We start from the raw sequence: 15,010 nt of genomic DNA on the forward strand, positions 1-15,010 counted from the left end.
AGTGTTGAAGAGCAAAGATGTCTCTTTGAAGACTAAGGTGCACCCGACCCAACCCATGGTATTTTCAGTTGCCTCATATGCATGTGAAAGGTGGACTGTGAATAAGGAAGAAGAGTTGATGCCTTTGAATTGTGGTGTTAGTGAAGAATACTGAAAGTACCATGAACTGCCAAAAGAAGTAACAAACCTGTCTGGGAAGAAGTGCAGTCAGAATGCTTCTTGGAAGCGAGGATGGCCAGACTTGGTCTCACTTACCGTGGTCATGTTGTCAGAAGGGACCATTCCCTGGAGAAGGATCTTATGCTTGGTGAAGTGGAGGGTCAACAAAGAAGGGGACATCCAGCAACAAGATGGATTGACACAGTGGCTGCAACGATGGGCTCAGGTGTAACAAGGATTGTGAGGTTGGCACAGGACCGGGCAGTGTTTTGTTCTGTTGTATTTAAGGTCGTTATGAGTCAGAGCCGACTTGATGGCACCTAACAACAATTTCCAGGTTAGGAACCCTGGTGATCCATTGGTTAAGGGTTCTGTTTTGTTTATTTGTTTAATTTTTATTGTGATTTGGGTGAAAGTTCACAGAATAAATTCATTTTCCATACAGTAGTTCATATACATTTTATTTTATAACATTGACTGCAATCCACACAAGTAACAGCTTTGTTCCCACTTCCTCCTGTAGTTACCTCTTCCCTGTGTCCTTCTTTCCTATGCATTCCTGACTCTTGAGCTATCTCCCTGTGCAATTACTGCCTTTTTATTCTCCCACAATTGATCGATTGATCCCTCTGAGGAAAATTCCCCACCTTTCAAAATCTGGTCCCACATTATATGCCATCCTACCGCAAAGCTTTTCTGGATGTTTCCTATCTTTGAACTTTGTGCTGCTTTTCTTGGGGACATGCCATTGTCAGCCTCGCTTAGAAATATCTGGGCACATGGCTCACCTTCCTAGCTTCATTGTAGTTGCTGTAAAGACCTATGGCTGACTTTTCTTAGTATCTCCTAGGGTAGCTAGCTCATTTGAATAAATAGATGAACAACAGAGGCTTAGGGTGTGCCTTCCTAGAGCTTACAGCCTTGCTGGAGACAGGACAGAAGTTATATAATAGAAGAAATAAGTGGAGTTCTATGTGACATAGGAGATGTCACAGGCAATATGTGGGAAGCACCAAGTGAGTGATAGGGATGGGGTTATAGGACTTGGTGGCATGGGAAAGGAACTAGATATACCCTTTTAGCCCATGCCCCCTCTGCCTCTCTCTGGCCAGTATTCAGGTAGAGCTGTCAAATCTGCAGACTCTCAGAAGGTATCATAGGGCTTCTCTCGGTCAATGCCCACATTCTACAAATAGGGAAGCAGGTTCTCTGTGAGTCAAGTTTTTTATAGACTATCGGGTCTAGCTGGCATATCCCCCCCCACACACACACACACACATTGCCAGCACAGATGGCTCATTTGCTGTGGAATGGCTTGTCATCCTAACCTCCTCTGTCTTGTTTGTTTGGTTTGTTTTTTAAATACAAGACAAGAGCTTTAGACAAGACCAAGAAAAAGATGAGCCGCTTCTATGACCACTTGAAAAAAAAATTCATGACTGACCAGATCAGAAAGCTGGAGCGCTGGAGACGCGAGTCCATGAAACTCCAGCAGTACCTGGATAGCATCCGACCCGTCAAGGTCCAGTTCAAACTTGAGCCTAACAAGAGACATTAAGTCCAGCCAGTGCCGTCTGCCCCAGGATAGCAGCAACACTAGAAGAACTGGAAACTTGTTAACCTACACTGTTGTAGCAGTAACAATAAACAGAGCAGTAGATAGCGGGGCACAGAAAAACCTGCAGTAGTGCTGGTATTCCTTGTTCCACCCACCTCGGCTATTCTGAATAGTGGAGGAGATTCTAAGAGTCTAAGCCCTGCTGGAGTGCAAGTGGCCCAGTCAGGCTTGCTTCCAGTGGCCTTTCAATTTCCACGTCTATGAGGTGAAATGCCAGACCAGGTGCACTGATATGATAGTGCGTTAGACAGGAAGAGGAGCTCTGGTGGCGTGCTTAAGGCATTTGACTGCTAACCAGAAGGTTGATGGTTCAAACCCATAGCTACTCTGCAGAAGGAAGACTGGGCAGTCTACTTTCTGCAAAGATTTACCACTTTGGAAACTGAAAGGGGGTCACTATGAGTCAGAATTGACTCAATGGCAGTGAGTTTGGTTTGTTTGTTTTTTTTTTTTGTTTAGATGGGAAGGGCTTAGTAACACTATTGCTTGCTGTTCTCATAGTTAGGAGGACGGGTGGGACCTGCTGTCAGTCAGACCTGGGTCAAATCCTATTACTGCCACTCATCAGTCATGTGACTTTGTAACCTCTATGAGCGTGTTTCCTTATTTGAAAGAATGGGATAGGTAGTAAGAGAACCTCCCTCTAGGAATTGACACCATATAAAGTATGCTCTGATGGCATAGTGGATAAGACATTTGGCTGCTAACCAGAAGGTCAGTGGTTCAAACCCACTAGGTGCTCTGTGGAAGGAAGATGGGGCAATCTACTTCTATAAAGATTTACAGGCTCAGAAACCCAGTGGGGGTCACTATGAGTCAGAATTGACTTGATGGCAGTGATTTTGGCTTTCTTTTTCTTTCTTTCTTTTTTTTTTTTTTTTTTTTTTGAGGTAAGGATGGGCCCAGGGCTCACCCTTTCCTCAGTAGCTCTCACCATGATGGCTGCATTGACTTCTAACCTTGTCATCCCATTCCTTGGCCTGCTTGCTATTCCCAGATATAGCTGATGGTCCCCCCTTGATGCCTTTACTGACACAGCCCCTGCCTTTAAAATGCCTCTCCAGCCCCTCAGGGCTCTCATGCACCTCAGTCCTTCAAGGCCTGTCTCAGTGCCATTTCCCACAAAGCTTTCCTGACCTCCTCCCTCCTTCTGCCCCCTCCTTCACCCACCTCAGCCATAAGAGTTTCATCTCCCCTCTGAATGTGGATTACCTGTGGCAGCTGCATTCTGCCCTGTGTGGTAGCAGTTTGGGGATTTATCCTAACCTCTGACTAGATTCTACACTCTAAGGCAGGGATGGAGGTTTGTCCCCTCTCCAGTGATACCGGAAACCAAACTCACTGCCACTGAGTTGATCCCCATTGGGGTCCCAAGGCAATAAGTCTTTGGGGAAGTATGTTGCCCCATCTTCCTTCTGTGGAGTACCTGCTGTGTTTGAACCACCAGTTTCTGGTTAGCAGTCAAATGCCTTAGGGCCTGAACCACCAGAACTTCCCTCAAACTGGCCCTCCCCAGAAAAGGTGCCTCCTTCCTTGGTGTGCGTATACCCTGTTTCTGCACTGAAGCCTTTGTTTGCTTACAGACTGTCTCCCTGACCAGGTTGCGAATGACTTGATGGCAGGGTTGTAGACTTATTCGTCCCTGTAACTGCAATGCCCAGTAAACTGAGTAGTTGTTCAGTGTTTTATGATCAAATGACTATCGTATCCATCTTTGTATTATTCACAGCATCAGCTTGGTACCTGGTTGATGTGTTTTAAGTTAACCAAATTCCCTCATTTTACAGATGAGGAAATGGGCCCAGAGAGGTGACCTGACTTGTCCAAGGTCACACAACAAGTTAGTGGCAGAGAAATAGAACCAGGTGTCCTGCCTCCTGTGGAGTGGTATTCTGTGTCACCACAGCTGCTAGGTAAGGACCTTAGTCCTCTTGGTGGCTTTTGCAAGTCCCCCCTCAAGAAGGCCTCCTCGGAAAGTCCACTCCTCAGCCTCATCCTCATTCTTCCCAGATAGCAATGCTTCATGGTGCTGCTGTCCTCTGTGCTGGATCTCAGTGAGCCCCAAGGTATGCTTATGCAAAAAAACAAAAGCCAAACCAATTGCCATCAGGTTGGTTTTTACTCACAGAGACCCTACAGGATAGAGTAGAACTGCCACATCTTTCTTCAGCAGAGTGGCTGGTGAATTTGAATTGTCAACATTTCGGTTACTAGCTGAGCACTTTAACCATTGCACCACCAAGGCTTCCAGGTAGCTGGAATTCAAAGTGTAAAAGGTTTATAATGAAACTGCCTGCCCTTCCTTCTCTGGGGCTACTGTGTTAATAGTTTATTTGTATCTTTCCAGAAATTTCCTAAGAACACGGGTCTTTAAGATGGAGTTTATGGGCTTCGAAAAGTTTATATATAGATGCCTGTTGGTTATTCTGTAGATTTATCATAATCTGAAAAGGGTCCACTGTGACCATACAAAGTAAGACCTCTGACTTTGAGACTTCTAGGTCATGATATTTGACTAGCACCTGTGTTTATCTTTCATCTTTCCTGGGACCTCACTGAAGTAGTTTCGGGGATTTATCTAACCTGTGTGGCTCCAGAAAGTTTAGTTCCCATGAGAATTTGAAATTGAAATTCTGTTTGTTGTTTTTCCCCTTTTCATCAGGATTCTCCTATTGAATCTTTTTGTATTTTATCTTATTTTTTATTGTGATTTGATTGAAAGTTACAGAACAATTTCATTCCCCACACGGCAATTCATTCACATATTGTTTCATGACATTGATTGCATTCCCCGTAATGTAACAGCTCTCTTCCCATTTCCTCCCTGTGGTTACTTCTTCCCTGTGTCCTTCTTTCCTGTGCATTACTGCTCTCTGAGATATCTCCCTGTATAATTACTGCCCTTCTGATCTCCTATAGTTGATGCTTCTAAGGAGCGTACCTACCTGGTGTAAATGTTCACCTTATACTCTGTCTACTGTTTGGCTGGAAGCCATGGGAGTGAGTTCAATTCCAGGCCCAAAGAGTGATGAGGGGCCATGATCTTGGGGGCTTCACAAGTATCTATAAGATCAGTAAACCTGGTCTTTTTTTTATGATTGTGAGTTTTGTTCCACATTTTTCTCCCACTCTATCTAGGATCTCCTATGCTGATCCCTTTCAAAGCGGTTGACAGTGGTAGCTGGGCACCATCTCGTTCTTCTGGTCTCAGGGTCATGTAGGCTGAGATTTACATGGTCCATTGGTCCTCTGGACTAATTGTTTCCATGCATCTTTGGTTTCCTTCATTCTTCTTTGCTCCAGATGAGGTGAGACCAATGATTGCATCTTAGATGCCTGCTTGCAAGCTTTTAAGACCTCAGTCACTACTCACCAAAGTAGGATGTAGAACAGTGTTTTTGTGTAGTATGTTATGCCAGTGGGAGCTTTGGTGGCATAGTCCATAAGGCATTTGACTGCTAACCAGAAGGCTGGCAGTTCAAATCAAATCCACCAGCCACTCCTTGGAAGGAAGGTTGGGCAATCTACTTCTGTAGTGATACTGCCTTGGAAACCCAAGGAGGGGTCGCTACAAGTTGGATCTGACTCAACAGCAGTGCATTGCATTTTGTGTCCCCTCCCCTCCCTGGTAACCAATAAAGAAAGATTCCTTCCATGTGAACTTTTCCTTGACATTTTACAATAGTGGAATAATACAATGTTTGTCTTTCTGTGATTGATTCATTTCATTTAGCATAAGATCCTTCAAGTTCATCCATGTTATAGGTGTTTCATGGATTGTACATTATTCTTTAATGTTGCATAATATTCATGTACCATAGTTGGGTTATCCGTTCTTGCATTGATGGGCACCTAGGTTGTTTCCATCTCTTTGCTATTGTGAATAGTGCTGTGATGAACATGGGTGTACATATATCTATTCATGTCCTGGCTCTCACTTCTTTAGGATATATACCTAGTAATGGGATTGCTGGATTTGTTTCCAACTTTTTAAGGAATCGGCATACCATTTTCCACAGTGGTTGTATCATTTTACCATCCCACCAGCCATGTATAAGAGTCTCAGTCTCTTCACATCCTCATCAAACCAAAACCAAAACAAACTCACTGCCATTGAGTTGATTCCAAGGTGCTATCTCTACAGAAGTAGATTGCTCAGTCTTCCTTCTGAGGACTGGCTAGTGGATTTGAACCACCAGCCTTCTGGTTAGCAGTCAAATGCCTGAGGTCCTGCACCACTAGAGGTTCTCATATCATCACCAGCATTTGTTATTTTCTGTCTTATTGAACTTTGCTATTACTGCTGGAGTGAGATGGTATCAGCTGTTTTGGTTTGCATCTCTCTAATGGCATGCATCAAGGTTGTATCCTTTCACCATACTTATTCAATTTGTATGCTGAGCAAATAATCTGAGAAGCTGGATTATATGAAGAAGAACATGGATGGCATTGGGATTGGAGGAAGACTCATTAACAACTTGTGATACACAGATGACACCACTTTGCTTGCTGAAAGTGAGAATGACTTGAAACACTGATGAAGATTGAAGAATACAGTATGCAGTATGGATTACACCTCAATATAAAGAAATAAAAAAATCCTCACAACTGGTCCAATAAACAGCTTCTCAGTGGATGGAGAAAAGATTGAAGTTGTCAAGGATATCATATTACTTGGTTCTACAACCAACACCAGTGGAAACAGCAGTCAAGACATCAGATGATGTATTGCATTGGGCAAATCTGCTGCAAAAGACCTCTTTCAAGTAATGAAGAGCAAAGATGTCTCCTTGAATATTAAGGTGTACCCAACCCAAGCCATGGTATCCTCAGTCACCTCTTATGCATGTGAGAGCTAGACAGTAAATAAGGAAGACCAAAAAAGAGTTGATGCTTTTGAGTTGTGGTGTTGGAGAAGAATGCTAAGAGTACTGTGGTCTGCTAAAAGGGCTAACAAATCTATCCTGGAAGAAGTACAGCTTGAATGCTTCTTGGAAGAGAGAATGACCAGACTTCATTTCATTTACTTTGGTCATGTTGTCAGAAGGAACCATTCCCTGGAGAAAGATATCATGTTTGGTAAAGTGGAGGGTCAACAAAGAAGGGGACGGCCCTCAACAAGATGGATAGACACTGTGGCTGCAATGATGGGCTCAGCTATAGCAAGGATTGTGAGGCTGGCAAAAGACCAGGCAGTGTTTTGTCGTGCTGTGCATCGGGTCGCTATGAGTTGGAGATGACTCGATGGCACCTAACAACAACAACAACAATGGCTAATGATTGTGAACATTTCTTCATGTGTTTGTTGGCCTTCTGAATATTTTCTTTGGTGACGTGTCTATTCATATCTTCTGCCTATTTTTTAATGGGATTGTTTGTCTTTTTGATATTGAGATGTTGGAATTCTCTATAAATTTTGTCAGATATGTCATTGCCAAATATTTTGACCCACCTCATGCTATTTTAAATGATAGACATATAGACCAATGGACTAAAATTGAAAACTCAGAAATAAATCCAAACATCTATAGTCAATTGATATTTGACAAAGGGCAAAATTTCACTCAATGAGAGAAGGGACAGTCTTCAACAAATGGTGCTGGCAAAACAGGATTTCCACAGGCAGGAAAATTAAACAAGATCCGTGCCTCATTCCATACACAAAAACAAATTCAAAGTGGATTAAAGACCTAGATGTTAAATAAAAAAACATAAAGTTATTGAAAGAAAGTATAGGAGCAAAGTTTTGGGACCTAATTTTTTCAGTGATAGATTATCAAACACAATGATCAATTCACAAGCAACAGAAAACAAAATAACCAAGACCTTATAAAAGTTAAAGACCTATGTTACAGGTTATCCCAAAGAGTAAAGATCAAGCAGGTTCCGGTAAGGTGGTGGAATAGGCAGAAAACAACACAGACCCGCTTCAACAAAGAAAAGAGGAACAAATTAACACAGATATAGACAATAATCCTGGAGCCCTGAGCTTTGAAAGGAAGGATATAGAAGTGGACTAAACTCCAACTAGTAGAAGAACCTTCATGAAAACACTGGAAAAGGACATATTTAGAGCTGCAGACTATTAGTGATCCTGATGGAACAGACAGCTTGGATATTGCCAAGTGTTGTTAGGACCTAAGAATTAATCTAAAAATTGGCCCTGCTAGCCAGGGGCTGCATGGAGAACTGCACTGGTGGCTGATGAATAAAAGGGGTAGCAGTGAAGAGGGAGATGGGCTGAGCTGTGGATTTTTGGCTGTCTGGAGGATACAGCCATTTTGAATGTTTACAAGCACTTTGACCATTTCGGATATTTAAAGTGACAGCATTGTCTCAGATTCAAAAGACCTAAGAATAGGCTCCAGAGACAGGCCCCACCCCAGAGGCAGGAAAGGGAGGGAACACCAGGGATGACAAGCCACAGGTTCTAGGTAAGGGGAGGGGGAGAGGTTTCGAATAGCTAAGGGAGACGAACTTGTCTGTCAGTTTGTCATATTGTGGTGGCTTATGCATTGCTGTGAGGCTTGAGGCTGTGCCACTGGTGTTTCAAACAGCAGCAGGGTTGCACATGGTGGACAGATTTCAATGCAGCTTACATACTGAGACGTATTAGGAAGAAGGAAGAGGCCATCCACTTCTCAGAACTGGCCAGGGAAAACCTTATGAAAGCAGAGAAACACTGTCTGATACATTACTGTGCAACTTTATGAATAGCCTGGAAACATTGTCCGATACAGTGCAGGAAGATGAACCCCTTAGGTCGGAAGGCACTCAAAATATGACTAGGAAAGAGCTGCCTCATCAGAGTAGAACCAACCTTAATGATATGGATAAAGTAAAGCTTTCGGAACCTCCATTTGCTGATGTAGCATGACTCAAATTGAGAAGAAACAGCTGTGAATGTGCATTAATAATCGGAACATGGAGTGTAGGAAGTATAAATTTAGGAAAACCGGAAGTTGTCAAAAATTAAATGGAACACATAAAGATTGATATCCTAGGCATTAGTGAGCTGAAATGGACTGGTTTTGGCCATTTTGAATCAGACAACCATATGATCTACTATGCCGGGAATGACTATTTGAAGAGGAATGGTGTGGCATTCATCATTACAAAGGATGTTTCAAGATCTGTCCTGAAGTACAATGCTGTCAGTGATAGGATAATATCCACACACGTACAAGGAAGACCAGTTAATACTACTATTATTCAAATTTACGCACCAACTACCAAAGCCAAAGATGAGGAAATTAAAGATTTTTATCAACTTCTGCAGTCTGAAATTGACCAAACTTGCAATCAAGATGTGTTAATTATCACTGGTGACTGGAATGCAAAAGTTGGAAACAAAGAAGAATCACCAATAGTTGGAAAATTTGGCCTTGGTGACAGAAATAATGCTGGAGATCGCATGATAGAATTTTGCAAGACCAACAACTTACTCATTGCAGATAGCTTCTTTCAACAACACAAACAGCAGCTATACACATGGACTTTGCCAGTGGAGGATCTCTGGTAGCGTAGTGCCTAAGGCACTTGACTGCTAACCAGAAGGCTGGCAGTTCAAACCCACCAGCCACTCCTCGGAAGGAAGGTTGGGCAATCCTACTTCCGTAGTGATAACTGCCTAGGAAACCCAAGGAGGGGTCGCTATGAGTCGGGGCCGACTCGACAGCACAACAACAACAACAACAACAACATCTGTGGCAAGAGGCAATGAAAAAGCTAAATATCTTCAACCAAAACAAGGCCAGGAGCTGATTGTGGAACAGACCATCAACTGCTCATATGCAAGTTCAGCTTGAAGACAATTAAAACAAGTCCATGAGAGCCAAAATATGTCCTTGAATATATCCCTCCTGAATCTAGAGACCATCTAAAGAATAGATTTGATACATTGAACACCAGTGACCCAAAACCAGAAGAATTGTGAGATGACATCAAGAACATCATCCATGAAGAAAACAAAAAGGTCGTTAAAAAGACAGGAAAGAAAGAAAAGACAAAAATGGATGTCAGAAGAGACTCTGAAACTTGCCCTTGAATAAAGAGTAGCTAAAGCAAGTGGAAGAAATGACAAGATAACAGAGCTGAACAGAAGATTTCAAAGAGAAGCTCAACCAGATAGAGCCAATTACTGGAATGAAATGTGCAAAGACCTGGAGTTAGAAAACCAAACGGGAAGAACACACTTAGCATTTCTTAAGCTAAAACAACTGAGGACAAAAATTGAGCCTCTGAGTTGCAATATTGAAGGATTCTATGGGCAAGATGTTGAATGCTGCAGGAAGCATCAAAAGAAGATGGAAGGAATACACAGAGTTACTGTACCAAAAAGAACTGATCGATCTTCATCCATTTCAGGAGGTAGCATATAATCAAGAACCAATGGTATTGAAGGAAGAAGTCAAAGCTGCTCTGAAAGAATTGGCGAAGAACAAGGCTCCAGGAATTGAGAGTACCCACTGAGCTGTTTCAACAAATGGATGCCCCACTGGAGGCACTCACTTGGCTATGCCAAGAGATTCAGAAGACAGCTACCTGGTCAACTTACTGGAAGAGATCCATATTTATACCCATTCCAAAGAAAGGTGATCCCATAGAATGTGGAAATTATTGAACAATATAATTAATATCATATGGAAGTAAAATCTTAATGAAGATAATTAAAAAATAGTTACATTAGTATATTGACAGAGAACTTCCTGAGTTGCAAGCTGGCACAGGACTGGACAGTGTTTCTTTCTGCTGTGCATAGGGTCACTGTGAGTCGCAGATGACTCGATGGCACCTAACAACAACAACAAGAAGAATGGGCTCCACTTGCTGGGGACCACAAGGACATTGCAGACATTGAGGACTAGAAAGTTAACAGAGACCTGTGCAGCAACTCTCATTCTCTATCACACCCACCAGGAGACAGATGGTTAGTGCATAAATGCTGCCAACTTGTGAATAGAGGAACACAACTTGTGAATAGAGGAATACAGTACCCTGCTTACTTGGATACATCCAACAACAACAACAACAAAATCTTGGGCAAATCACTCCAACATACAATTACCAATTAAATACAAATACAACAAAATCACAATGTCTTAGAGACAACAGACCATCACTTTGAAAACTTGGAGCTTGCTACTTTTCTGGGTCCTTGTCTGTTTTTTGGCTAAGCACAACTGATTAATCCATTTTGAATGTATATTCAAATTTCATACAAGCAGTATTACCACATTACAAAAAGCTCTTCTTTTAGATCAACCAGGATACAATCACTGTTAGCATTTTGGTGTATTTCTTATATTTGATGCATTTATTTTTATTTCAACAACACTCTTTTTCTCCTTGGTACACATCAACTTAACAATGATTCTGCAATTTCAGGGGGGTCTGCAGAGCAGCCCCAGCTCCTGTTTTCTCCAGACAATCCCAAAGAACTTTCTGTCTCCCATATCTGACCTAATGCAGCATCCCTAGGCTAGTTCTACTGTAGTCCAGCCTCCAGTCATGATGGGTCCTTTTCTCCAGGATCTCTGGCAATGACCTAAGGTCTTTGCTTTCCCCATACAGTGGATCAGTGGTCTGGGGGCCCCTTGGAATTGGTGGTGGTGGGGATTGGGATGTCAGCCTAGTGAGTGACATTATAAGTGACTCAGCTTTGATTGTGTATACTTAGTCTTCTCATTAAAACCTGAAGTTTTTTTATTTAAGTATGGAACAAGAAGTGATGACATTCAGGAGAGGGTGCTTAGTTTTGAGAGGGAAGAAATAATAAAGGGGGTGACTTCCGGTAAGATTGTGGAATAGGCAGACAGGCTATACAGACCCTCTTTAACAAAGAAAAGAGAAACCAATTGAAAGAAATACAGAAGATAATCCTGGAGTCCTGAGCTTTGAAAGGAAGTATACAGAAGTGGATTAGGCACCAACTACTGGAAGAACCTGAATGAAAACAGTGGGTATGGAGATGGACAGAGCTGCAGATTGTCAGCTACTCCAATGGCACTGACAACCTGAATATTTCTAAGTGGTCTTGGGACCTGGGAATTGACCTACAGATCAGCTGTGGTTGCCAAGAGCTGCAGGGATGACTGCACTGGTAGCCAATAACTAGGAAGGGAAACAGCAAAGAGGGAGATAACCTGAGCTGTAGACTTTTGGCTGTCTGGAAGGTGCAGTCATTTTGATTGGTCACAAGTGGTGGCCATTTTGGATATTTAAAGTGACACATTCTCATTTGGATTCCAGGGACCTATGAATAGGCTTTGCTTGCCAAGAACAGCAGGGCATATGGGAGGCTGACAATGGGAAAGGAGACAAGTGGTGAGTGTATAAGTGCTGACAATGAGCAAATAGAAGAGCACAGTACCCTGCTTCCTTAGGTAACATCCAAACAAAACTAAGAAAATGAAAATCTTGGGCAAATCACTCCAAAATACAATCACCAATTAAATATAAACACAAAAATGTCACAATGTCTCAGAGACAACAGCATATCACAGTCTACACAAAGAAGCAAGGCAAAGCAAAAGAAACAAGGGACCAGGATACAGACCCAGGACATACCTGAGGAAGAAACAGCACTGGAACTCTCTGATAAGGAATTCAGAAGAATTATATGTAGGTATCTTCAATGGATGGAGAGACAGATAAAGGAAAACATTGACAAAATTGAGGAAAACACAGAGGAAACCCTAGAACAATTTTGAAAAACAAGAACAAAATCACAAAATAAAATATTAGAAATGATACAAAATCTACAGATAGAAATCCAGAAGATTAATATTAAATTTTCAGAAATAGCTAACACATTGAATGGACAAAGGAGTAGAATCAATGGAAGACAGAATTAGTGAGGTTGAAGACAAATACCTCAATATTCCTTTGGAAAGAGATCAATCAGAAAAAAGATCAAAGCAAAATAAAGAAATCTAAGGTTCATGTGGAATACCATCAAAAGGCATAACCTATGTGTAATTGGAATTCCAGAACAGGAAGAGACAAATAACACCACTGAGAAAATTGTCAAAGATTTGTTGGAAGAGAATTTCCCTGGTAAGATGAAAATAACCAAGACATATCATTATGCAGGTCACCAAAACCAAAGACAAAGAAAGAATACTGAAAGCAGCATGGATAAAACAAAAAGTTACCTATAAAGGGCAACCAATAAGAATAAACTTGGATTTCTTGGCAGGAACTATGCAGGCAAAAAGACAATGGGATGGTATAAAACCATAAAACCCTGAAAGAAAAAAAAAATGTCAACCAAGAATTATATACCCAGCAAATTTCAACCAAGAATTATATTGTCCCTCAAATATGATGGTGAAATTAGGACATATCCAGATAAGCAGAAATTGAGGGAATTTGTTAAAATCAGACCAACCTTACAAGAGATGCTAAAGGGAATCCTTTGGACAGAGAATCAGTAACAGCAAACAACAACTGACCATCAACACACATGATGACATAACCCAGAAACCAACCCAGCTATGGAAGTATCCAAAGTAAATAATGCTACAAGATTGGAAACAGGGAACCAGAGACATCAATTGACAAATGAGGACAACTACAAACCAAAAAGAGGGAAAAAATTGTGTAGTTAAAGAATTTCTAAATGGTAGGGAAGTCAAGACAACTGCAAGATAGAATGGACTGTTCTAAACTTGGAAAGAAAATCATAAATTACAGGGTAACCTCAAAGGAAAAAGATAAACCTTCACATCAAAATAAAAAAGAGGACCAGCACTAATATTTAGCAAATACTAAAACAAGAGCAACAAAGGAAGTGATAACACAATTTATAAACAAAATGAGCTCAGCACAGAAAATTACATAGAACAAAGAAATCAGGAACACAATGAAAAACCACATAACAAAATGACAGCAACAAATTCATACTTGTTGATAATTACACTGAATGTCAATGGATTAAATGCACCACTCAAGAGATGGAGAGTTGCAGACTGGATAAGAAAACAAAACCCATCAATATGCCATCTGTAAGAGACACACCTTAGAGACAGAGAAAAATAGACTGAAAATTGAAGGTTGGAAAAAGATATCTCAAGCAAATGGCAACCAAAAAACAGCAAGAGTGGTAGTAATCAAATTGACTTTAAGACAAAAGTAACCATAAGAGACAAGGAGGGACATTATATAATGATTACAGGATCAATTGAACAAGAAGATATAACCATAATAAATATCTATGGACCCTATGAAAGAGCCCCAAAATACATAAACCAGACTCTTAACAGAACTGAAAAGACAAATAGGTGACTCCACAGTCATAGTAGGATACTTTAATATACCACTTTCAGTCACAGATAGAAATGTAAAGAAACTCAACAAAGATACAGAAGAACTAAACAATATAATCCACCAACTTGACCTTATAGACATCTACAGAGCACTTCACTCAACAACAGCACAATATACATTCTTTTCCAGGCACATGCAACATTCTCCTGGGTAGACCATATGTTAGGCCACAAAGCAAGCTTCAATAAATATAAAAACATTGAAATACTGCAAAACATCTTCTCAGACCATAATGCTGTAAAATTAGAAATCAATGATAGGAAAATGAACAAAAAGAGCAAACACATGGAAACTGAATAACACTCTTCTTGATAATGACTGAGTAAGAGAGTAAATAAAAAATGAAATTAGAAAATTCTTTGAATCAGACGAGAATGAAAACACAACATACCAGAATTTTGGGGACACAACAAAAGCAGTGATCAGAGGCCAATTTATAGCAATAAATGCACACATCAAAAAAGAAAAAAGATCCAAAATCAACACCTTAACCCTACATCTCCAACAATTAGAAAAAGAGCAGTTTAAAAAAACTTACAGTCACCAGAAGAAAAGAAGTAATAAAGATTCAAGCAAAAGTAAATGGAACAGAAAATAGAAAGACAATAGAAAAAATCAACAAGACTAGAAGTTGGTTATTTGAAAAGATTATTACAGTTGACAAACCACTGGCAAATTTAACAAAGGAAAAGAGGGAGAGGAATACAAATAACATGATTAAGAAATGAATTGAGTGACACCACAACAGATGTTTTAGGTGCTGTCATGTTGTTTCTGACTCATAGTGACCCTATGTACAGCAGACTGAAACAATGCCCAGTCCTGTGACAGCTCCACACAATCCTTGCTGTACCTGAGCCCATCGTTGTAGCCACTGTGTCAATCCATCTTGTTGAGGGCCTT

General features: G+C 40.9%; 2 protein-coding genes across 2 annotated transcripts in view; both read left to right on the top strand.

Moving 5' to 3' along the window:
• The window catches only part of CUNH5orf52 (chromosome unknown C5orf52 homolog), a 16,402-nt gene extending 14,685 nt beyond the window's left edge, over positions 1 to 1,717 (top strand). Inside the window, exon 3 of the mRNA XM_007953961.1 lies at positions 1,529 to 1,717. Within this exon, the coding sequence (XP_007952152.1) occupies positions 1,529 to 1,717 (189 nt within the window). The remainder of the gene's footprint in view (positions 1 to 1,528) is intronic.
• A 2,083-nt stretch (positions 1,718 to 3,800) lies between these two features.
• The window catches only part of OSBP2 (oxysterol binding protein 2), a 343,782-nt gene continuing 332,572 nt past the window's right edge, over positions 3,801 to 15,010 (top strand). The window contains 1 exon segment of the mRNA XM_042782709.1: positions 3,801 to 3,843. Within this exon segment, the coding sequence (XP_042638643.1) occupies positions 3,801 to 3,843 (43 nt within the window).

The sequence above is a fragment of the Orycteropus afer genome, unplaced genomic scaffold (assembly GCF_000298275.1).
Source record: "Orycteropus afer afer isolate SDZICR_OR568_19922 unplaced genomic scaffold, OryAfe1.0 scaffold00420, whole genome shotgun sequence".
Lineage (NCBI taxonomy): Eukaryota > Metazoa > Chordata > Mammalia > Tubulidentata > Orycteropodidae > Orycteropus > Orycteropus afer.